The sequence below is a fragment of the Pelobates fuscus genome, chromosome 2 (assembly GCF_036172605.1).
Source record: "Pelobates fuscus isolate aPelFus1 chromosome 2, aPelFus1.pri, whole genome shotgun sequence".
Classification (NCBI taxonomy): Eukaryota; Metazoa; Chordata; class Amphibia; order Anura; family Pelobatidae; genus Pelobates; species Pelobates fuscus.
The window spans coordinates 271,248,252-271,274,813 of record NC_086318.1 but is presented as its reverse complement, the minus strand read 5'-3'; the positions used below and the strand labels follow the sequence as shown (position 1 = coordinate 271,274,813).

Below are 26,562 nucleotides of genomic sequence, written 5' to 3'. Positions count from 1 at the left end.
GCTCCCTCACCCCATTGTTAGACCTCCTACATCACTTTGGAGACATATCCTACTACCGCCTCAACCAGGATAAGACCCAAGCCTTACCAATAAACCTACCCAAACCTCTGCTAACCTCGCTCCAAATTTCCCACCAGTTTGATTGGAAGTCAACTTCAATCACGTACTTAGGAGTCAAAATAGCCGCCTCAATCTCTACTACCTCACATTTGAATTATAAACCCCTACTGACATTATGTAAGGTAGAAATGGGCAGATGGAAACACACTAATATCTCATGGTTAGGGAGAATTAACACGTACAAGATGATGATCCTCCCACGTATCCTGTACATCTTTCGTATGATACCACTGGGGATTACCGCCCAATTCTGTAAGGCCCTACAAAAACTATGTGGCACCTACATATGGAACGGGAAAAAACAAAGGGTATCATTGGGGCTTCTCCAAACAGCACCACGACTTGGAGGAGTGGGACTCCCAAACCTACAACTATACCATAAAGCCGCGATGCTTTCTGCAGGCGTGCTCTTACATGCGCACCCAGGTACGCTACAATGGGTGGACGTGGAGAGGGCACAATTCACAGATGCATCCCTAATAGAACACCTATGGACACCGAGGAAATTTAGGGCCAAGCGCACTGACCTGTTCCCGACCACGCAAATTACAATATCCACATGGGATACATTTATGGACAAGGTGGGCCACAGAGACAAATTACATCCCAAATCCCCACTCTCCATCTTACGAGCTATAGTGCCCAGCATCCCCCTAAAAGTATGGACACAGCAGGAATCACAACACTGTCACAGCTTTTGGACACTAAGGGCATTATCCCAAAACCCAAAACACTCACACTGAGCTACAAAGCTTGGCAAGAACTCTACTCTACCACATCACATCCCTACAAAAACCACTGGGAGACAGACTGTGGGACAACACTGACAGACCAAGACTGGCTCCGAGCCCTCAATGGCCTCTCCAAATGGACAAAGTGCTATACGCACATTGAAGCCCACAGAAAACTCCTATACCGCTGGTACATGACCCCTCAGAGGCTTCATCGCATATACCCCAACACATCACACACTTGCTGGAGGTGCAATGACAATGTGGGTACTCTGGAGCACCTGTGGTGGTCATGTAGTGATATCCGGCCTCTTTGGACCGCGGTATCAACAACACTGGACCAACTGCAGATCCCCAAATTCCACCTGACAAAAATCTCCTGTCTCCTGCTAATACTCCCTGACAACCTCTCCATCACACAAAAACAAATCACAGCCCTCACTATATTGGCAGCAAGAAATCTGCTGACGCAAAACTGGAAATCCCAGACCTGCCCATCTTTGGCCCAACACCAGAATAGAATCTCCCAATACAAGACATACGAGAGAATGGCAATTATGTCTCCACAAAAGAAATTGGCATTTGACACGGGATGGGGTCAATGGGAAGGGGAGCCAAACGACACGAGTGGGATCTCTGGACCCGATACCCGTGATGACACTAACACGGAGACACAACCAACCATCTCCCCAGGCCCTCCAGCATGCCCCAGGTAAATTGAGACCATGATAACTGAAGAATGGTAATCGCGCAACGCATAGAAAACTAAGCGCAAGGTATTCTTAACGTACTCTCAAACCCCCCCCAAATAATCCACTATCTCCCCCACCCTCCCCATCCCTACTACACCCCCTACCCTGATTCATATTTCAGCTCTAACTCGCTCACTCCACAAAGCGATGACACGCAAGCGCAGAACCGTGATTTAGTCACGTGAACAATGGATCCGCTAAACTATAATGTATCACTGTGGTAACTACCTCTAAGTGTCAACCTTTGTTCCAACGACAATGCTAATATGTTCATAAAAGAGCTGTAAATCTATGTAACCCCCCGTTTACCTTCCCTTTCTTCATTCTGTATCCCATATTATGCTTGCTGAAAAATAATAAAGTATAAATTTGAAAAAAAAATGCAAATGCTGAACTGAAATGCACTTTTCTCTCGTTCCAGTTTCAGCTCATTTCTGGGCTGCTTGAGTGCCACACAAGGAGACCATCAGTGGAGCCTAGCAGAAGAATGGAGGCAGGTCACTTCTGCTTCAGGATTTCACCAACCCCCAAAAAAGAAAAACCCCCAGAAAAGGTGCATGGTGTGTTACAAGAGGGGCGAAAGAGCTGAGACCAGTCATTACTGCCCTTATTGCCCCTCTCAGCCCAGCCTACGTATTGGCCACTGTTTTAAAAATTGTCACACCCAGGACGAATAAGTAGACCGGTTTTGAGGTGTGATTTTAGTCATCTGTCTGATTGGTTACCGAATCTTGGATTTGCCTCCCGTTTATCCTGTCTTCTCTGATCCTTGACCTCGGCTTGTCCTATCGTTGTTCCATTTCTCTTTACTCCTTTGATCTCGACTTGTACCTTGACTATTCTCTGCTTGTATAGCCCGGCCATTCTAAAGACCGGTATTACAAGTTTCTCTCTCTGTGTTCTCTCTCTTTGTGATCTGTTTGTGTTTCGGTTTCGGAATCCATGATAGCTTTGCCCGGGACGCAGATGACTGGGTACTACCATCTGATAAGTTTACGCCAACTATTCCCCCTTTCACAGCAAATAGCATGCACTTGTTCATAATTTGAATTAATGAGCTGCTTATATTTAAACATAGATGTGGCCTTTGACAGGTAATTTGCAATCCTGAGCTGCTAAAATGAAACTTGGGCCCGGTATCCACTTTTGAAAAATATGAATATGGTGTGTCTCCAATGTGCCCCTTCAACATCCACACATCCCTGAAAAAGGTACACATGGGGGTATTGTTGTACTAAGACGACATAGCTGAGCCACATATTAGGTGTGTGTCAAAAAGGCAGAAAAATGCTAATTGCTACTAGACTTGGTACAAACTAGCAAAAAAAAAGATTTTACGCTAAGGTTTAAAATATGCCTTTTGAAATACCCTGGGGTGTCTACTTTAAGAAATGGTAGGCCTTTATGGGGTTTTTTGAACAGTCAAACTGTTATAATGCCCCAAATTGAAGCATAGGCCCATTAAATCCATCTTTCAAAATTCTACTGTAAATACTGAAACGGACTAAATGGCACTGTAGCTTCACAAAATTCATTCATTGGGGGTAGACATTCATTGGGGTATCATTTTACTCAGATGACTTAGCTGAGCATAATTTTGGGGCTTTTAACTTAGTGGCACATATGAAAAATACAAAATGCCCAGCAAAAATGTAAGCCGTATTTTTTTTTTTTTTTTACATTCTTTATTTATTAGATTTTTTCAAGTTAGGTAGGGTACAGAAAAAATAGAGGGAAGGGTTAATGTTTTCAGAATACGGTTTGTTACAGAGTACAGAATATGCATTGTTGTACATTGTGCAGCAGGAATATTGACACATCTTGAGTGGTCCAGCAGATATAGCGGATAGTTGTTAGGTTTGGTTGGGAACCAATTCAGCTTGGTGTTGTAGAGCTTGCCGTGTAACCATCTTGTGCCCTTCCAGTGGACTTCTAAGTCCCTATTCTGTTTAGTGCGTCTATTGGGTCAGGGGTGTGTCTTGCTAAGGGTGTCATAAATTTGTTTTAAGCTCTGGAACGTGGCTTACGGTCAGGTTTATGTCTTAGTCTTGTCTTTTTGGTTTATATTTCTGCGGGGTGTGGGGGGGGGTTATTGGCCGGGCTGGGCCGCCCGACCCCTGAGGGGGGGGGGGGGGGGCGTGCCCACTTGTGCTGTCCCTATTATTGGGTCATTGTTTTCTTCACATCTGTGAGTTCAGCTGGTGGGGCTGTGCGGCAGGGGGGGCTAAGCCATTCCCCGTGCTGTATATGCTCACCAGGGTTACCATGTAAGGGCGCACTTGTCCGAGCGCTCCTGCAGGGAGGCGGTCATTATTTCCATATCGTGGATTACCTCCACTTTGTCCACCCATTGTCGGTAACTGGGTGTTGTCTGGCTTTTTCAGTGGAGGGGGATGAGGCTTTTGCTGCAGAAAGCAGGTGTATGGTGAGTGACCTTTTGTATTGTTGTATGGGTAGGGATGTGTGGTGGAGGAGCATTGGCAGGGGTTGTAGTGGCAGGTCCGAGCTCATGATTTCCCTGATTTTAGTGTTGATCAGGCGCCAGAATGGTGCTATGCGTGGGCAAGACCACCAGATGAGTAGACTGGTTCCTATCTCAGTGCCGCATCTCCAGCATTCCCCATGGAAGTATTGTGCATGTGTCTGAGGACGTCACAGGTCCTGTACCAGTGTGTAACAATTTATAGCTCGTCTCCTGGAATTTGGAGCTAATGGAACATTTATGTGTCAAGAGAAAGATTTTCATATTCCCATTTTTCTGTGAACCCGAGTGGGCGGTCTTCCCCTTTTGTCTGAAGCATTGTATAGAGATATGATACACCGTGTTCCATGTGTTTTCTATTCGTGCACAGGCTTTCGAATTCTGTCAGTTGTCTGTGTAGGTGGTCCTTTCCCTCTAGGTTTGTGTAGTAAGCTTTCACTTGGTGGTAGTGGAATATGTCGAGTTGGGTCGATCGTTGGTCCATTTTCAAGTCTGCTAGCGGTTTGAGCGTTCTATCGGAGCACCATTGGCTTATACGACACCAGTCCGTCCTTTGGAAGTTTTTCAAGGCCGCGGGGGGGAGGTCCCCAGCCAGATCTGGGTTGTGTGTGATCGGGGTAAGCGGGTTCATTGATGTGGGGAGTTGGAAGGCGAATCGCATTTTGCACCATACCTTGAGAAAGGTGTCAATTATCGGGTTATTGGTTCGGAGTTCCAAGTAGGTGGATTTGCTGAGCCAGAGTCTGAGCTGGAATCGTACCACACAACTGTTGTGTCTCCATGGCCACCTACCTTTTTGTGCTTGGGCGTGCGTGCCAATCTACAATCCTATGTAGGTGTGTGACCTGGTAATACTGCTGCACAGACGGCAACCCTACTCCCCCTGCTGTTTTCGGTCGTTCCAGTGTGGTTCTGCGTATGCAGGTCAGTTTCTGATTCCCCACGAATCTGCGGATGTCCTTTGTTAGGGAGCGGAAGAATGCTTGTGGGATTGCAGTGGGCAGTGTCGCAAAGAGTTACAGCATGTAACGGACCACCTTTTGTTGATGGACGCTTCCTAGCTTGCGCCGAGGACCACAAGCACCGCACACCACAACCACCGCATACTCCACAACCGCCGTAGCTTAACTGGAGCCGCGCCGTCTTCCGTCCACCCTGGAATCAGCTTCTGTCCTCCAGGACCGTGTGGGGAACAAGGGCTAAGTGATTAAAGCTCAAGGGAGTATGCAGAGCATAGCAATCCCCAGTGTGATATAGCAGTTCCCTCCAATAATGAGACAAGGCTACGTATTGAGGGTCAAGAAGATCTCTCTTGTTTAATGGCAGGTACTCTGCTTTTATGCAGTGCTCCCCTGCAAGGGAGACGCCCACAACCAATTAGACGTTAACCAATCAAACAATGGTTACAACCCACAAATTCCCTCCCCTCTGCTTAGGAGATAATTGAGTTTCTTACTGTATCTACTCAATTACCTCCAAGCTAAAACTTATATTTTTTATGCATTTTTATAACTTTCCCATTTTACATAGTACATGAATAAAACTTCCATTTTTATGAACAACATAACTTGTGGAACATCATATTCAAAATTCGTGAGAATCCGTCCAGTGGTTCCAGAAATATTTAAAAAAGTCTCTTTGGGGGCGGGGCCTGACTGCTGAGCAGGGAGGACGTGAACCTCACAAGCTCCTGCAATAAGCTGCACTCTATCGCAAATATTCCGCTCAAAAAGCCACTAATCGGGCCACAACGGTCACCAACCGTGAAGGGACTACAAGCGGAACAGAATGCTACCCCTCACACGATGCTACGACCTACTTTCGCCGAACAAGCAATTGAGGCCTACCCACATGGCGAGCGCGGGAGGGACGGCCGCCCTCCCACCGCCGCGGCTAGCCACCGCCATGGACCGGCGGGGGTTATCCCGGTCCAGACTCCACAGGGCTACGGAACCCCACAAGCTATCGGGTTTGCAAGCAGCACTTTACCTTCCCTTTCTTCATTCTGTATCCCATATTATGCTTGCTGAAAAATAATAAAGTATAAATTTGAAAAAAAAATGCAAATGCTGAACTGAAATGCACTTTTCTCTCGTTCCAGTTTCAGCTCATTTCTGGGCTGCTTGAGTGCCACACAAGGAGACCATCAGTGGAGCCTAGCAGAAGAATGGAGGCAGGTCACTTCTGCTTCAGGATTTCACCAACCCCCAAAAAAGAAAAACCCCCAGAAAAGGTGCATGGTGTGTTACAAGAGGGGCGAAAGAGCTGAGACCAGTCATTACTGCCCTTATTGCCCCTCTCAGCCCAGCCTACGTATTGGCCACTGTTTTAAAAATTGTCACACCCAGGACGAATAAGTAGACCGGTTTTGAGGTGTGATTTTAGTCATCTGTCTGATTGGTTACCGAATCTTGGATTTGCCTCCCGTTTATCCTGTCTTCTCTGATCCTTGACCTCGGCTTGTCCTATCGTTGTTCCATTTCTCTTTACTCCTTTGATCTCGACTTGTACCTTGACTATTCTCTGCTTGTATAGCCCGGCCATTCTAAAGACCGGTATTACAAGTTTCTCTCTCTGTGTTCTCTCTCTTTGTGATCTGTTTGTGTTTCGGTTTCGGAATCCATGATAGCTTTGCCCGGGACGCAGATGACTGGGTACTACCATCTGATAAGTTTACGCCAACTATTCCCCCTTTCACAGCAAATAGCATGCACTTGTTCATAATTTGAATTAATGAGCTGCTTATATTTAAACATAGATGTGGCCTTTGACAGGTAATTTGCAATCCTGAGCTGCTAAAATGAAACTTGGGCCCGGTATCCACTTTTGAAAAATATGAATATGGTGTGTCTCCAATGTGCCCCTTCAACATCCACACATCCCTGAAAAAGGTACACATGGGGGTATTGTTGTACTAAGACGACATAGCTGAGCCACATATTAGGTGTGTGTCAAAAAGGCAGAAAAATGCTAATTGCTACTAGACTTGGTACAAACTAGCAAAAAAAAAGATTTTACGCTAAGGTTTAAAATATGCCTTTTGAAATACCCTGGGGTGTCTACTTTAAGAAATGGTAGGCCTTTATGGGGTTTTTTGAACAGTCAAACTGTTATAATGCCCCAAATTGAAGCATAGGCCCATTAAATCCATCTTTCAAAATTCTACTGTAAATACTGAAACGGACTAAATGGCACTGTAGCTTCACAAAATTCATTCATTGGGGGTAGACATTCATTGGGGTATCATTTTACTCAGATGACTTAGCTGAGCATAATTTTGGGGCTTTTAACTTAGTGGCACATATGAAAAATACAAAATGCCCAGCAAAAATGTAAGCCGTATTTTTTTTTTTTTTTTACATTCTTTATTTATTAGATTTTTTCAAGTTAGGTAGGGTACAGAAAAAATAGAGGGAAGGGTTAATGTTTTCAGAATACGGTTTGTTACAGAGTACAGAATATGCATTGTTGTACATTGTGCAGCAGGAATATTGACACATCTTGAGTGGTCCAGCAGATATAGCGGATAGTTGTTAGGTTTGGTTGGGAACCAATTCAGCTTGGTGTTGTAGAGCTTGCCGTGTAACCATCTTGTGCCCTTCCAGTGGACTTCTAAGTCCCTATTCTGTTTAGTGCGTCTATTGGGTCAGGGGTGTGTCTTGCTAAGGGTGTCATAAATTTGTTTTAAGCTCTGGAACGTGGCTTACGGTCAGGTTTATGTCTTAGTCTTGTCTTTTTGGTTTATATTTCTGCGGGGTGTGGGGGGGGGTTATTGGCCGGGCTGGGCCGCCCGACCCCTGAGGGGGGGGGGGGGGGGCGTGCCCACTTGTGCTGTCCCTATTATTGGGTCATTGTTTTCTTCACATCTGTGAGTTCAGCTGGTGGGGCTGTGCGGCAGGGGGGGCTAAGCCATTCCCCGTGCTGTATATGCTCACCAGGGTTACCATGTAAGGGCGCACTTGTCCGAGCGCTCCTGCAGGGAGGCGGTCATTATTTCCATATCGTGGATTACCTCCACTTTGTCCACCCATTGTCGGTAACTGGGTGTTGTCTGGCTTTTTCAGTGGAGGGGGATGAGGCTTTTGCTGCAGAAAGCAGGTGTATGGTGAGTGACCTTTTGTATTGTTGTATGGGTAGGGATGTGTGGTGGAGGAGCATTGGCAGGGGTTGTAGTGGCAGGTCCGAGCTCATGATTTCCCTGATTTTAGTGTTGATCAGGCGCCAGAATGGTGCTATGCGTGGGCAAGACCACCAGATGAGTAGACTGGTTCCTATCTCAGTGCCGCATCTCCAGCATTCCCCATGGAAGTATTGTGCATGTGTCTGAGGACGTCACAGGTCCTGTACCAGTGTGTAACAATTTATAGCTCGTCTCCTGGAATTTGGAGCTAATGGAACATTTATGTGTCAAGAGAAAGATTTTCATATTCCCATTTTTCTGTGAACCCGAGTGGGCGGTCTTCCCCTTTTGTCTGAAGCATTGTATAGAGATATGATACACCGTGTTCCATGTGTTTTCTATTCGTGCACAGGCTTTCGAATTCTGTCAGTTGTCTGTGTAGGTGGTCCTTTCCCTCTAGGTTTGTGTAGTAAGCTTTCACTTGGTTGTAGTAGAATATGTCGAGTTGGGTCGATCGTTGGTCCATTTTCAAGTCTGCTAGCGGTTTGAGCGTTCTATCGGAGCACCATTGGCTTATACGACACCAGTCCGTCCTTTGGAAGTTTTTCAAGGCCGCGGGGGGGAGGTCCCCAGCCAGATCTGGGTTGTGTGTGATCGGGGTAAGCGGGTTCATTGATGTGGGGAGTTGGAAGGCGAATCGCATTTTGCACCATACCTTGAGAAAGGTGTCAATTATCGGGTTATTGGTTCGGAGTTCCAAGTAGGTGGATTTGCTGAGCCAGAGTCTGAGCTGGAATCGTACCACACAACTGTTGTGTCTCCATGGCCACCTACCTTTTTGTGCTTGGGCGTGCGTGCCAATCTACAATCCTATGTAGGTGTGTGACCTGGTAATACTGCTGCACAGACGGCAACCCTACTCCCCCTGCTGTTTTCGGTCGTTCCAGTGTGGTTCTGCGTATGCAGGTCAGTTTCTGATTCCCCACGAATCTGCGGATGTCCTTTGTTAGGGAGCGGAAGAATGCTTGTGGGATTGCAGTGGGCAGTGTCGCAAAGAGTTACAGCATGTAACGGACCACCTTTTGTTGATGGACGCTTCCTAGCTTGCGCCGAGGACCACAAGCACCGCACACCACAACCACCGCATACTCCACAACCGCCGTAGCTTAACTGGAGCCGCGCCGTCTTCCGTCCACCCTGGAATCAGCTTCTGTCCTCCAGGACCGTGTGGGGAACAAGGGCTAAGTGATTAAAGCTCAAGGGAGTATGCAGAGCATAGCAATCCCCAGTGTGATATAGCAGTTCCCTCCAATAATGAGACAAGGCTACGTATTGAGGGTCAAGAAGATCTCTCTTGTTTAATGGCAGGTACTCTGCTTTTATGCAGTGCTCCCCTGCAAGGGAGACGCCCACAACCAATTAGACGTTAACCAATCAAACAATGGTTACAACCCACAAATTCCCTCCCCTCTGCTTAGGAGATAATTGAGTTTCTTACTGTATCTACTCAATTACCTCCAAGCTAAAACTTATATTTTTTATGCATTTTTATAACTTTCCCATTTTACATAGTACATGAATAAAACTTCCATTTTTATGAACAACATAACTTGTGGAACATCATATTCAAAATTCGTGAGAATCCGTCCAGTGGTTCCAGAAATATTTAAAAAAGTCTCTTTGGGGGCGGGGCCTGATGCTGAGCAGGGAGGACGTGAACCTCACAAGCTCCTGCAATAAGCTGCACTCTATCGCAAATATTCCGCTCAAAAAGCCACTAATCGGGCCACAACGGTCACCAACCGTGAAGGGACTACAAGCGGAACAGAATGCTACCCCTCACACGATGCTACGACCTACTTTCGCCGAACAAGCAATTGAGGCCTACCCACATGGCGAGCGCGGGAGGGACGGCCGCCCTCCCACCGCCGCGGCTAGCCACCGCCATGGACCGGCGGGGGTTATCCCGGTCCAGACTCCACAGGGCTACGGAACCCCACAAGCTATCGGGTTTGCAAGCAGCACTTTACCTTCCCTTTCTTCATTCTGTATCCCATATTATGCTTGCTGAAAAATAATAAAGTATAAATTTGAAAAAAAAATGCAAATGCTGAACTGAAATGCACTTTTCTCTCGTTCCAGTTTCAGCTCATTTCTGGGCTGCTTGAGTGCCACACAAGGAGACCATCAGTGGAGCCTAGCAGAAGAATGGAGGCAGGTCACTTCTGCTTCAGGATTTCACCAACCCCCAAAAAAGAAAAACCCCCAGAAAAGGTGCATGGTGTGTTACAAGAGGGGCGAAAGAGCTGAGACCAGTCATTACTGCCCTTATTGCCCCTCTCAGCCCAGCCTACGTATTGGCCACTGTTTTAAAAATTGTCACACCCAGGACGAATAAGTAGACCGGTTTTGAGGTGTGATTTTAGTCATCTGTCTGATTGGTTACCGAATCTTGGATTTGCCTCCCGTTTATCCTGTCTTCTCTGATCCTTGACCTCGGCTTGTCCTATCGTTGTTCCATTTCTCTTTACTCCTTTGATCTCGACTTGTACCTTGACTATTCTCTGCTTGTATAGCCCGGCCATTCTAAAGACCGGTATTACAAGTTTCTCTCTCTGTGTTCTCTCTCTTTGTGATCTGTTTGTGTTTCGGTTTCGGAATCCATGATAGCTTTGCCCGGGACGCAGATGACTGGGTACTACCATCTGATAAGTTTACGCCAACTATTCCCCCTTTCACAGCAAATAGCATGCACTTGTTCATAATTTGAATTAATGAGCTGCTTATATTTAAACATAGATGTGGCCTTTGACAGGTAATTTGCAATCCTGAGCTGCTAAAATGAAACTTGGGCCCGGTATCCACTTTTGAAAAATATGAATATGGTGTGTCTCCAATGTGCCCCTTCAACATCCACACATCCCTGAAAAAGGTACACATGGGGGTATTGTTGTACTAAGACGACATAGCTGAGCCACATATTAGGTGTGTGTCAAAAAGGCAGAAAAATGCTAATTGCTACTAGACTTGGTACAAACTAGCAAAAAAAAAGATTTTACGCTAAGGTTTAAAATATGCCTTTTGAAATACCCTGGGGTGTCTACTTTAAGAAATGGTAGGCCTTTATGGGGTTTTTTGAACAGTCAAACTGTTATAATGCCCCAAATTGAAGCATAGGCCCATTAAATCCATCTTTCAAAATTCTACTGTAAATACTGAAACGGACTAAATGGCACTGTAGCTTCACAAAATTCATTCATTGGGGGTAGACATTCATTGGGGTATCATTTTACTCAGATGACTTAGCTGAGCATAATTTTGGGGCTTTTAACTTAGTGGCACATATGAAAAATACAAAATGCCCAGCAAAAATGTAAGCCGTATTTTTTTTTTTTTTTTACATTCTTTATTTATTAGATTTTTTCAAGTTAGGTAGGGTACAGAAAAAATAGAGGGAAGGGTTAATGTTTTCAGAATACGGTTTGTTACAGAGTACAGAATATGCATTGTTGTACATTGTGCAGCAGGAATATTGACACATCTTGAGTGGTCCAGCAGATATAGCGGATAGTTGTTAGGTTTGGTTGGGAACCAATTCAGCTTGGTGTTGTAGAGCTTGCCGTGTAACCATCTTGTGCCCTTCCAGTGGACTTCTAAGTCCCTATTCTGTTTAGTGCGTCTATTGGGTCAGGGGTGTGTCTTGCTAAGGGTGTCATAAATTTGTTTTAAGCTCTGGAACGTGGCTTACGGTCAGGTTTATGTCTTAGTCTTGTCTTTTTGGTTTATATTTCTGCGGGGTGTGGGGGGGGGTTATTGGCCGGGCTGGGCCGCCCGACCCCTGAGGGGGGGGGGGGGGGCGTGCCCACTTGTGCTGTCCCTATTATTGGGTCATTGTTTTCTTCACATCTGTGAGTTCAGCTGGTGGGGCTGTGCGGCAGGGGGGGCTAAGCCATTCCCCGTGCTGTATATGCTCACCAGGGTTACCATGTAAGGGCGCACTTGTCCGAGCGCTCCTGCAGGGAGGCGGTCATTATTTCCATATCGTGGATTACCTCCACTTTGTCCACCCATTGTCGGTAACTGGGTGTTGTCTGGCTTTTTCAGTGGAGGGGGATGAGGCTTTTGCTGCAGAAAGCAGGTGTATGGTGAGTGACCTTTTGTATTGTTGTATGGGTAGGGATGTGTGGTGGAGGAGCATTGGCAGGGGTTGTAGTGGCAGGTCCGAGCTCATGATTTCCCTGATTTTAGTGTTGATCAGGCGCCAGAATGGTGCTATGCGTGTTCAAGACCACCAGATGAGTAGACTGGTTCCTATCTCAGTGCTGCATCTCCAGCATTCCCCATGGAAGTATTGTGCATGTGTCTGAGGACGTCACAGGTCCTGTACCAGTGTGTAACAATTTATAGCTCGTCTCCTGGAATTTGGAGCTAATGGAACATTTATGTGTCAAGAGAAAGATTTTCGCATTCCCATTTTTCTGTGAACCCGAGTGGGCGGTCTTCCCCTTTTGTCTGAAGCATTGTATAGAGATATGATACACCGTGTTCCATGTGTTTTCTATTCGTGCACAGGCTTTCGAATTCTGTCAGTTGTCTGTGTAGGTGGTCCTTTCCCTCTAGGTTTGTGTAGTAAGCTTTCACTTGGTGGTAGTGGAATATGTCGAGTTGGGTCGATCGTTGGTCCATTTTCAAGTCTGCTAGCGGTTTGAGCGTTCTATCGGAGCACCATTGGCTTATACGACACCAGTCCGTCCTTTGGAAGTTTTTCAAGGCCGCGGGGGGGAGGTCCCCAGCCAGATCTGGGTTGTGTGTGATCGGGGTAAGCGGGTTCGTTGATGTGGGGAGTTGGAAGGCGAATCGCATTTTGCACCATACCTTGAGAAAGGTGTCAATTATCGGGTTATTGGTTCGGAGTTCCAAGTAGGTGGATTTGCTGAGCCAGAGTCTGAGCTGGAATCGTACCACACAACTGTTGTGTCTCCATGGCCACCTACCTTTTTGTGCTTGGGCGTGCGTGCCAATCTACAATCCTATGTAGGTGTGTGACCTGGTAATACTGCTGCACAGACGGCAACCCTACTCCCCCTGCTGTTTTCGGTCGTTCCAGTGTGGTTCTGCGTATGCAGGTCAGTTTCTGATTCCCCACGAATCTGCGGATGTCCTTTGTTAGGGAGCGGAAGAATGCTTGTGGGATTGCAGTGGGCAGTGTCGCAAAGAGTTACAGCATGTAACGGACCACCTTTTGTTGATGGACGCTTCCTAGCTTGCGCCGAGGACCACAAGCACCGCACACCACAACCACCGCATACTCCACAACCGCCGTAGCTTAACTGGAGCCGCGCCGTCTTCCGTCCACCCTGGAATCAGCTTCTGTCCTCCAGGACCGTGTGGGGAACAAGGGCTAAGTGATTAAAGCTCAAGGGAGTATGCAGAGCATAGCAATCCCCAGTGTGATATAGCAGTTCCCTCCAATAATGAGACAAGGCTACGTATTGAGGGTCAAGAAGATCTCTCTTGTTTAATGGCAGGTACTCTGCTTTTATGCAGTGCTCCCCTGCAAGGGAGACGCCCACAACCAATTAGACGTTAACCAATCAAACAATGGTTACAACCCACAAATTCCCTCCCCTCTGCTTAGGAGATAATTGAGTTTCTTACTGTATCTACTCAATTACCTCCAAGCTAAAACTTATATTTTTTATGCATTTTTATAACTTTCCCATTTTACATAGTACATGAATAAAACTTCCATTTTTATGAACAACATAACTTGTGGAACATCATATTCAAAATTCGTGAGAATCCGTCCAGTGGTTCCAGAAATATTTAAAAAAGTCTCTTTGGGGGCGGGGCCTGACTGCTGAGCAGGGAGGACGTGAACCTCACAAGCTCCTGCAATAAGCTGCACTCTATCGCAAATATTCCGCTCAAAAAGCCACTAATCGGGCCACAACGGTCACCAACCGTGAAGGGACTACAAGCGGAACAGAATGCTACCCCTCACACGATGCTACGACCTACTTTCGCCGAACAAGCAATTGAGGCCTACCCACATGGCGAGCGCGGGAGGGACGGCCGCCCTCCCACCACCGCGGCTAGCCACCGCCATGGACCGGCGGGGGTTATCCCGGTCCAGACTCCACAGGGCTACGGAACCCCACAAGCTATCGGGTTTGCAAGCAGCACTTACCCAGAGGCCAAGATGGCGGACGCCGACCGAGCCTCACTGCCCCCACCCGCCCAACCTCTCTCAACGCGGATACCTAACGTGAGCCATCAGGAGGACCGCATAGCAGCGGCATTTGACCTCTTCTGGACACGGTGGGAGGCTATGCTGGCACAAAATCATGCAGCCGCAGCGGTCCCTCGACGGTCCGCCACTACTCACACAAAGGCACCTCCGTTGAAACGCAAGGCAACACCACCGATTGACACAAAGCAGCAGAAGGTCGTGAGAGCTCTACCCAGACTTAAAGGCAGCGGACCGAACACCCGTTACTGCAAGCCTGACTCCAGACAAGCTCGGAGAGCCACCAAACTCTGCCTGCCGCCCCACAAACTAAACTGGCGCACTCGAGGCACCCGCACACGGCCTACACCAGGCGAAGGCCAAAAAGCCTGTCAGCACTCCACCCCATTGCAGCGATGCACAGCTGCAACCAGCACTCTGAAGAGCTACACCTGTACAACAAAGGGACACACTGAACCTCACACTCGCCAATCAGACAGAAGGCAGCAGACCATCAGACCCCTCCGCTACCCCCACCACGGGAAGGACCCGGCCCATGGAAGTGCCCGGGTCCGGGGTTTCAAGATGCCGGCCTTCATCCCGGCCCGGGGCTGGAGGGTGGAAGTGCCTCGCCCCCGGCGACCAGCCGCCTTTGCAACCACCCCTACCACCAGAGCAGCAAGCCGAGAACAGGATATAGAGCGAGAAGGCAGCCCACGAGAAGCCCGCTATCAGCTCACCTGCACGGACGCTCCTTCTGAGCACAAGTGGTTCCAGCCGAGAGCCGGAGTCGGGTGAACCCCAGAGACTGTAAGCTTCAGCCACTGAGGACACAATAATAACCCCCAAAGAGACTTTCCTATGATACCGACCTACCACTTGCCTGATAGCCCAGTTTAAGCTAGCAACTCTGCCCAAACGTTCTATTTTAAGTTAATCTAGGCCTTTTGCTGTTACAGTTGCATGACCTTACCTACGAAATTTTCATGTTTTTATTTAAGCATGGGTCTCAGCAATCTGTCTAGCCTCAACATATGTCTAACTCTCTTTGCTAATCGTTGTATTATGTTTTGTTCTTTAACTCACTCTTATAGTCCGGTTGGTAAACAAAATTGTGAGCATTACTGCAATATAGCATCCTGGACTTACGTTATCTAACTTGTGACAAACCTATTATCAACCAAAATGATATTATAACTGTTTTATACCTTTACCAGTTACATGCCTCCTAGAGGACTTATCTTGTTTAATGCTTGCTGGTGCTATTTTTGCAATATTTTTCAATACTTCTCACCTGAATTTTCAGCATGTACTCTCAAACTATTCATATATAGCTCGATGTTGGCGCCAGTGGGAAATTCTTAAATAGTAACTGTGCTATACTTAGTTCCATGTTTTTTCTCATTAGAGTGCAAATATATAACACACATGGCTGAATACGCATATCTTAATCAATCACTAATCTTAGCATGCCTAGCCTGCTCTGACACTTAAGCGTTTTCATCACTATTTGGTTCTTTTAATTTACTCGCATTACTGTCAGGCAGCTTATCTACTACATATACTGTTACTCCGTAGCACTCTTTAACTTACACTGAGAATTCGCTTGAAATGACCGTATTATATAATATAAAATGTGCATTGTTAATACCTGCCTAACAAATGTTTATGTATGTTGAATTGAAAGGCGAGCACTAGCTGTTGTGGCAATGCAAGCCTAATTGTTCTTTTCGCAAGCACAAAAAATAAAGAATTTAAAAAAAAAAAAAAAAAAAGTCTCTTTGGACCTACCGCACGCCTGTTTACATGCCCAAAACAGTTCTACAGATTCAGGCTGTGCAGTCGGTCTATTTCTGCCTTGAAAATAACAAAGCCCCATTCGAAGGCGGCGTTCGAATCGTCAAACTCACTTCGACTTTTGTCGAAGTGTCGAAGTGGAACCGGGGGCGCATTTTAGCAGTGTTCAATAGTCTAATGTAGGTCTATTTTACGCCAAAATGACAAAGTCCCGTTCGAACGTGTGTTCGAATCTTCGAACGGGACTTAGTCTCCAGCCGCAGTGTCGAAGGGCAGGGGAAGGTACAGGTCAGCGGTATTCGTTCAAATGTGTGGCCAATTTCTGTTCCAGGGATTTGACGGCACACACCGCTGACCGCGTTCGACTGCATTAAAATGGCCGCCACCACGTGTTCGACTGTCTAATGGCGGCCACTTCGACTACTTCGGCACTTCGACTGCGTCCGAAGTGCCAGTTTAAAAGTACAAACCCTTTCTTTGTAACACAGTTAAAGGGCCAGAAACAGTATACAAAAATCCATTATGCCTAAATGCAGTTCTTAAAGGGCAATACCTCCCAGGGCCATAGTCACAGGGCAGAAGGCTAGCAATCAGTCCTCTCCAATGCCCAGTTGCAAATGGCAGTTTGTCACACAGCAATCTAGGAAGTATGTTCATCTTTATCACTTGGATCCGGCCGAACCAGGTGATGTATTGTGGGGACCAGCGGTGGAGGTCCTTTTGGAAGTTCGCAAGGAGAGGGAGGAAGTTCAGTTGATAAAGCTGTGTGAGGTTGCTTGGCAGCCAGGTGCCCAGATACCTTAGTTTTGTTGGCCACCAGGAGAAGGCGAAGAGTGAGCTTAACCGGTTGGGGAGGTCTCCGTTTTCAGTCAGAGGCATGGCTTCGGATTTGTTTAGGTTTAGTTTCAGTTTGGAAATGTATTGCCTGCTCTCCTGTACTGCTGAGGATTGCTACCAACAGTCAAGCTACGGCGGTTGTGGAGTCTGAGGTGGTTGTGGTGTCCGGTGCGGTGCTTGTGGTCCTCGGCGCAAGCTAGGAAGTGTCCATCAACTGAGGGTACTCGGTCGGTACTTGGCCCCAGGGTTAACAGAGAAGATGTTAACCCCCACTGACCCCCACGTTCCCCTGGCTACTGAGCCAGACTATGTCCCAAGCACCCCAGCAGAAGAGCTGGGCAGAGTGCAGTTGGCCTCTGACCTCCCTTTGTCCCTTGTCCAGAGCATGATGTCCTGCAGGTTATCCCAGCGGAAGAGCTGGCATCAGGGCAGAGCACCGCTGGCCTCTGCCCCTCAAGTCCCCACAGCGTGTTGCCCATCACCCCAGAGGAATACCCAGGTGCAGTCACTGTTTGCTGTGGGTGGGCTGCTCTAATAACTGTTTGTTGTGGGTGGGCTACTCTGGCACTTGCTTATGGTCGGTGGGTGAATCGACTAACTTAGGCACTGACTGACAGAAAATCAGGTGCCTGGTTAGTCTTCCCCCCGAAGGGGAGATATGTGACGAAGTGCCCTTCGCCACTTGGTCCTGGAGAGGCCTGCTTGCCAGCCTCCTCCCCTGTGACTATGACTCTTTGATGTATTTGGCTTTAAAACAGACTATTTATGTAGGTTGCTTTATTTCTCTTATGTTTTAGTCACCCTATACCCATTATAGGTGCAGGGTGTGTGTAATGTAATTGTTTATAGTGTGTGTACTGTGAAATGTATTGCCTGCTCTCCTGTACTGCTGAGGATTGCTACCAACTAGGTGGATTTGGCTATGGAGCTTGTGTAGTGCCCTCTGTTGGTAGCAACAGTAATATGCACTACCTGAATGGCAAGACTGGTAATTTGCATATTCGGGTAGATTTGCATATCGCTAATTCTGCATGCAGGAGAGACATTTTGTGTTAATTATGGTATTCCCCACCCATTTATAAATATGCAATTATGTTATAATAAGTCACTGTATGTTGCCTGCTATGATTTGACTTTTTGTAATGTTATTGAGTTTTCACAGCAATGTTAATGTAATGACCATATGGGCTAGTCCCAAGTAAAATAACGTTTTAGACAGTTCTTCTTGATCCCTCAAAACGTAGCCTTGTCGCGTTATTGGAGGGAGCTGTTATAATCATACTGGGGATTGCTATGCTCTGCGTACTCCCCTGAGCTTGAATCACTTAGCTCTTTTAAGATCTGTTCCCTTTACGCTTTCCTTGGAGGAGAGGTCTTCCCCACACAGTCCTGGATGCTGGAGGTTCATACATGGTGGAAGGAAGAGGTCATTCCCACACGGTCCTGGAGGACAGAAGCTGATCCAGGGTGGAAGGAAGACGGCGAGATTCCAGTCAAGCTACGGCGGTTGCGGAGTCTGAGGTGGTTGTGGTGTCCGGTGCGTCCATCAACGGAGGGTACTCGGTCGGAGTACGGGGAGCTCCGTTACACCAACTTTACAAAATACACACGAGAAATTCTCTGTTCTAAGTTTTTGTGCCAAAAAAACAAAACACAATTTTACTCCAATATTTAGCAGAGATTGGCGGTGAAATGGCTACGTAGAAGGTGTCAAAATAACCTTAAGTAAATAGCCTGTGATGTCTACTTTATATAAATATATACTTTTGTGTGGCAATTTTGTTTTCTTTTATGGCTATTCAGCTTACAAGACAAACATACCAAATTCTAAAATCGCTCTACATTAAAAGTTTATTTCACTCCTTGTGTTTTGTGACCTGTAACTACCAAAAAAAAACAACTTACAATCCTAGACACATTATATATTCTGTAAATCAGAAAAACTAAATTAATTTATTTTTAATTACTTTCCTTAACCTGCACTAATTAAGCACACATTATTATTGCAAAAACTGTACAAAGAACACACAATTTTTTTTTGTATGTTTCTGTATTTTTTATAATAAATAAGTGCACTCACAGGACTCGATACTGTTGTTAAAAATGTGCCATTTATTCAAGCTTCAAAAAGTTGATTACATAGTGTCAACGTTTCAGTCCACTAGGGACTTTTTTCAAGTTGTGCACTTTCAACAAGGTATTTTATATATATATATATATATATATATATATATATATATATATATATATATATATGTATATATATACATATATATATGTATAAATATATATATCATCAAATTAAAGCCCTTTCTGTCCTTTAAAAAACACTATATAATATGTGTCGGTGCAATAGATTAGTAAAATGCAAATAGCAGTTAATTGCAAACAACAAAAAATGCAAAAATGCTGTAGTCATTAAGTGAAAGACAAGCTTCTGAAACTCTGTCCTTAAGGGGTTAACTGATTACTGATTAATTTGCATGCATCTGGGAATCGTAGGCTAATATCTAGTAGTTGCAAATAATATACATTTAAATGCGAGTTATACCTGAAGTTACAAAAGTAGCAAAACATTTTGGGACATATATGAATCAGACAGCAATGTAAAAAGAAATAAAGCAAATAAAAAATCACGTAAGCAGCATACCTGGCCTATCAATTCTATGTTAACAGAAAATGGGAAAAAATATGTAAGTACTACTTACTTGTAGTTTTTCTCCCAGAACTTTACTGGTCTAGTATATGAAGCAAGAAAAATTGAACTCCCAAGAAATGGACTCAGTGGTGCAGACAATACTGAAGTAGCAATTGCTTGGATGAAAAGCATAGCAGTATCTGAGCTGATGTTAAGATTTCAATCAGAGAATACCTCCTTTTACAGAGGAGTGTGTACAACAGAGTATTTTGAACAGATACAGTGGTTTCCAAGCAGCTCAATACACTTATGTGGAAGTATCCTCTATTCCACAAGACAAAATTGGAGTTATAGTGCGGTGTAAGTGACAGAAAACGTATACCAACAAGTGGAGCGCTTTAACATGTATAGCTTACCAAATGGTTTCTCATTCAATCATAGAGTATACGGTACATGTTGAAAAAAATATAAAAGATACAATATAGTGCAGACGGTTTTAAAATACTAATACAATTATAATACAAATAGTAGTAGTGGTGTCTAAATGAATGGAACACTCACATTTAAAGGAGCCTGTATATGAGAACACTGGCTCCGTATTTCGGCCTGTGTGCTTGTTTTGGGGTAGCACCGCCCGTCTCCTTCAGTATAGGTTGTTTCTCAAAGACAGAAATGGAGAAAGTAGACCAATGTGTAGGAGGTGTTTGTAAAAACACAGTATATTTAGAGATAAATGGTGTGCTCACTTGGTCCTGAGCCTGTGGGTCCCGGCTCTAGGTATATACGTATTGTGCCAGTTCAAATGGGGATGGCACTACCCCTAGGAAGATGTTCTTGAGGTTTCCAAAAAAAGGAGGACTTAAAAGGATCTTAAACAAAAAGTGATAGATTTATTGTAATATAAAATAAATAAAAACAATAATAATGAAAAGAGTCCTTAATAAAAAGTCCTTTTAAAAAAAAGCCAATACGCGTTTCATTCCTTGGTGTGGAGCTTCCTCAGTCAGCTATGGTATTTGGTCCTCTAGATCTTCCTTTTAACCCCTTAATGACACATGACATGTGTGACATGTCATGATTCCCTTTTATTCCAGAAGTTTGGTCCTTAAGGGGTTAAATGCTTTTAGGGGTCCTCCCCTTTGGTAACTGCAGTCCATATTGTCCAATACAGGCTCCTTTAAATGTGAGTGTTCCATTCATTTAGACACCACTACTACTATTTTTATTATAATTGTATTAGTATTTTAAAACCGTCTGCACTATATTGTATCTTTTATATTTTTTTCAACATGTACCGTATACTCTATGATTGAATGAGAAACCATTTGGTAAACTATACATGTTAAAGCGATCCACTTGTTGGTATAAGTTTTCTGATGTTAAGATTTACTGATATTTGACGGAGTTTTGTACATAATACTGGGTATAATGAAATTTTAAAAAATAATAATAACATAAAAGATTATATATATATATATATATATATATATATATATATATATATATATATATATATATCCAGAGTACCTATGTCATAGTGTCATAGCAAGTAAATTTGGACTGGAAACAAGTTAAATTTACTTGTCTTACTGTATTTCAGGCATTAGGAGCTGCTCCTTGCCTCCACTACTTCTGACAGAGATTCAGAAACTCTCTCTCTGAGCTAAGCCTGCATGGCTTAGATCATTTTCTGACAGCAATAAGCTGACACACTCAGCCAATAAGCAAGCCTTGCAATGCAGGGGTATTGTACGGTCCTAACTAGAAGGTCTCTCTATTTCAAATAGTGAAAGTAGAAAGTTGCACCTACTGTACAATAGGTAAGGATTCAAACCATTGTAAAGGAGTTTGACTACTTACTATATGGGTTGCCAGAGCACTCTTTGCACAATAACCACTACAGCATGTTTTAGCAGTTATAGTCCTTTAATATAGTGGCACAAAAAAATGTTAAATGAGAAACTGTCAGTTCCCAAAATTTCTAATATTGACCTCCATTTAAAATTGTTGGATACGCTTTTGAAATTATTTAATTTTCTTGGATAAACATTTAGGATTATTTAACATTATGAACCATTTATATTTTGTAATATTTTGATATTTTGATATATAGGAGTTCTATCTCCTTGCACATGGCAGTCAGTATAACATGCAAAGAAGAGAAGAAATTAAACAATGTTTATATTTTTCCACACCATTGCCCTGACCTCTCCAACTTTAAGGAGCACTCTAAGCACAAAGACAATTTTTGCTACAAACAAATATTACCATTGTGATCCTTGTTTGCAGGTAGCACGGTCCTCTAGGGTAAACAACAGGCACAGTCCTTGTAATTGCATATACTCCAGGCACTTTATTTGTAAATCCACACAGGAGACAGCAGTAAATGAAAACATAAATATAACACAAATCCCTATAAACAAAAACCTAGCTCGTCTGAGCCCTAACTAACATTAGGTTCCCTATCTCTCAGGGGTTAAACTAAAACAAAACAATATTGGTTTCACCAACCTAGTTCTTTGTCCGCTCTCAGCACTCCCAGTGCTCCAAGCTAGCCTTGACTGCTTCCCTTTCTGCACTCCCACTGTTCCAAGCCAGCCTTGACTGCTTTCCTTTCTTTTGCACTCCTAGTGCCTAGTCTCCTTGACTCTCTCACTGGAGAAGCCAGCAATCCCCCCTTTACCTGCCTAGCAGGGAGGGGCTTATTCCCGCTGCTACAGCTGATTATCTGCAGCTGAGCAGTGGGTTGGAGACAGTCCAAAAAACCCTGGCCTGGATCTATGTCTCCCAAGAAAACCACTAAACTGGAGTGGAGCATTGGCCCACCCTTCTCTCCAAATGCTCCACCCCAGGGGCCCATAACTAAACATAGCTTTGTGTTGTCTGCAACACAAACTACACGTACTTCCCCTGGGGTTAAAAGGCCTCTCTGCCTTCGCTTTATCACACCATCTATACCTGTAATTTGCCACTGTGATTTTCTGTATATGAAAAAAAATTGGAAGGGGCTAGAATTTTCTCTATGGATACATTAGTAAGCAGATCTGATTCAGTATTGTGACAAACTGCCATTTGCCACTGGGCATTGGAGAGGACTGATCGCTAGCCTCCTGCCCTGCGACTATGGCCCTGGAATGTATTGCCCTTTAAAAACTGCATTTGGGCATAATGGATTTTTGTATACTGTTTCTGGCCCTTTAGCTGTGTTGCACAAAGAAAGGGTTTGTACTTTTAAACCGGCACTTCGGATGCAGTCGAAGTGCCGAAGTCGTCGAATTGCCAAAGCAGTCGAAGTGGCCGCCATTAGACAGTCGAACACGTGGCCGCGGCATTTTAATCCAGTCGAACGCGGTCAGCGGTGTGTGCCGTCAAATGCCTGGAGCGGAAATCGGCCACACATTTGAACTAACACCGCTGACCTGTACCTTTCCCTGCCCTTCGACACTGCGGCTGGAGATTCGAACACACCTTCGAACGGGACTTTGTCATTTTGGGTGTAAAATAGACCTCCAATAGACAATTGAACCCCACGGAAACACAACCCCAGTTTCACTTCGACACTTCGACAGAAGTCGAAGTGAGTTTGACGATTTGAACGCCGCCTTCGGATGGGACTTTGTTATTTTCAGGGCAGAAATAGACCGACCACACAGCCTGAATCTGTGGAACTGTTTTGGGCAAACAAACAGGCATGCGGTCGGTCCAAAGAGACTTTTTAATATTTCTGGAACCACTGAATGGATTTTCACGAATATGTTGTTCCACAAGTTGTGTTGTTCATATAAATTTAAGTTTTATTCATGTACGATGTAAAATTAGAAAGTTATTAAAATGCATAAAAAGTATGATTTTTCAGCTTGGAGATAATGAGTAGATACAGTAAGAAACTCAATTATCTCCCAAGCAGAGGGGAGGGAATCTGTGGGATGGAACCGATATCTGATTGGTTAATGCCTAATTGCCTGTGGGCATCTCCCTTGCAGGGGAGCACTGCATAAAAGCAGATTACCTGCCATTAAAGATCAGTTCTTCTTGATCCGTCAAAACACAGTCCTGGATGCTGGCGGTTCATACAGGGTGGAAGGAAGAGGTCTTTCCCACACGGTCCTGGATGACAGAAGCTGATCCAGGGTGGAAGGAAGAAGGCGAGACTCAAGTCAAGCTACGGCGGTTGCGGAGTCTGCGGTGGTTGTGGTGTCCGGTGTGGTGCTTGTGGTCCATTAACGGAAGGTTCCTTTACAAGTATCTTTAAAAGTTTTATGTTGCCTTGATAGACATAAGTTTGAGATCCTAACCAGAAAATGAAAGAAACACTATCGTCAGGAATGCATGCCCCTAGAGTGTTAAAATTACCATCTACCCCCCCTGCACCCCTCCCTGTCTTGCCTTCCTAAAAATGGTAAAAGCTCAATTTTATTCCAGTCTGCTGGTGCTGGCTGTGCCCCGATCAGCCTCCTTGGCTGATATAATCAGAAGTGATGACCTCAGCCAATCATAATGCATTCTCATAGGAAAGCATTGAATTTGTTGAGATTGTCAATTCTGATGATCTAAGCCAAGGAGGTGTGTTTGGGGTTGAAGCCAAATGCCACCCTGGCCCATCAGCATTTCCTTATAGAGTTGCATTGATCTCTATGAGGAAACTTCAGTGTCTCCATGCACACTGTGCAGCACTGCCCTAGGAAGCACTACTAGTAGCAATCTGAGGAGTTTTCACTGGAGGTGTATCTAGGCAGTAATCTAAACACTGCCTTTTCTTTGAAAAGACAGTGCTTACTGCAAAAAGCCTGCAGAGACTGACTATAATCACCAGAACAACTACATAAGCTGTAGTTGGTCTGGTGACTACAGTGTCACTTTAAGTAACCTAAAAATTGAAAAAGAAAGTGTCACTTCCACAGTTGGAGAGAATAAACTTATAGGAAAAGAGAGCCACATGCTTGTGCATAATAAAAATAACAATACTTACCACAAATCTCAAATTAGAGTGGTAAAATAGCAAAATTAGAAAAATAAAGATGGTGAAGAAGTATTGGTGTAGATGCAACCAGCTGCTTTATTCTGCTTATTTTTATTTTAAAATGTTATTCTATTAACTGTTTGTATACAGGCATATATCATGACATTGCATTAAATACATACATACCAACACGTGATACATGGAGATATGCATACATAGTTATAAACAGTAAATATGACATAATCTCATGGATGTATTGAAACAGATATCTATTTGGATACAGAGAATGAATAAAAGTGCAAAATAATATATGTCAGAGGAACAACAGGCATGTAAACAAGGTATAAAACAAAAAAGTAAAAAAAATACAAAAAGTAACACATTGTTGATACAAGTAAGTTAATACGTTATTTGTTTTATCTAGTTGTACATAGTATCGACGTGTATATTAATTCTCTATTGATAAGGGTAGTCAATCCTAACCCGCTACACATGTCCACTCTGATCCTCTAGTACTCACAGCAGGCATTGGGTGTCTAGTCTCATTGAACTCCCTCCATTTATGATATATCTCTACATGCTTGGATTGTTTGTTGGAAGCAAGGGAAAAGGCCTCCTCCATCCGTCTAAGGTCTTCAACTACATTAACCCATGTGTGGTAAGTCTGTGGGTCTGTGCATTACCACAACGAGTATATAAGTGATTTGGGTTCTACAAGCATGGGGATAAGACCAGATTTCCTATTGGCTGAGATTGGTTGTGCGAGATGGAATAGCAGAGCCTGTTAGATTGTGTATCGTGTCAAGAACCTCCCTCCAGTAAAACATTACAAGTGGACCCTGCCACCATATGTGGAGCAGGCTTCTTTGTCTTTCTCCACAACTCTATCAAAGACAGGAGATATTGTCGTGCATGGTGTGTAGCCTCAATGGTGTATAGTACTATACTATAATTTGCCTCCAGTAATTGTGTGCTTGATAGTAGGAAAACAGGAAGGCTTTTTGCAAGCTGGATAAAGGTAGTGTAATCCCAAGATCCATCTCCTATTTGGAAATTAATGTTAGGAGATCAACCAGTGGAGTGGTCCTTATCAAGTTATTGATAGTGGATAATATACATGGAGGGAATGTCAATGTCGTACAAAGATTCTCAAATTTTGTAAGGGGGTGTTTACTCATGTGACGGGAGCTTGAGACGGGAGCTTGAGTACAAAATGCCTGGCTTGGTGATAGTGACAGTAACACAGCAGTTTTGTCCACGCAAAGGTCATATTACACATGGGTTTACAGTTTTTGCAAAAATGCCTAACCTGGACATTGATAATCCAGAGGAAAATATTTTGCATGATGCTCAAGACACTCTTCAAAATGTGTAGGACTAATCATACATAGTTCACATCTTACACCAAAGTAGACATGAGAAGCTTTCTTCCACCTTTGACCATATTTTATCATTAGGGGACATCACTCCAACCCACTGATCTTGCTAGGTGAGTGGCAACATAGTAAGCATAAAAAGATTCAATCCCCATCTCCATACACCTTTCATGAGCAATTTTAATTTCATTCTTGGCCTCCTTCCCACCCATATGTACCCTGATATGTAACCATATGTACCCTGATCGAAAGGAGCAGAAAAATAAGCTTGACACATAAATTGGCAGAGCTGAAAATGAATACAGCAATTTGGAACTGTCATCATCTTCATTACTTGTACACTAACATGTCAAGAGATTATGTGCATATGCCATTGCCTAAACTCTTTCTGAATTGTGTCTAAACAAGGGGTGTAGCTTAGTTGATATAATTTTGATGGGTCAGTTGGTAGCTATAAGAGCCTCTCAAGCCTTTTGAAAGGGAAAATCTGTACCCAATTTCCTCTCCATCCCCTTCGAAA

General features: G+C 44.4%; 1 protein-coding gene across 1 annotated transcript in view; it reads right to left on the bottom strand.

The window, feature by feature from the left end:
* Positions 1-26,562, bottom strand: part of PCNX2 (pecanex 2) — a 3,673,975-nt gene that overhangs the window by 1,822,573 nt on the left and 1,824,840 nt on the right. The window contains exon 20 of the mRNA XM_063443387.1: positions 19,777-19,906. Coding sequence (XP_063299457.1) covers positions 19,777-19,906 — 130 coding nt within the window. The remainder of the gene's footprint in view (positions 1-19,776; positions 19,907-26,562) is intronic.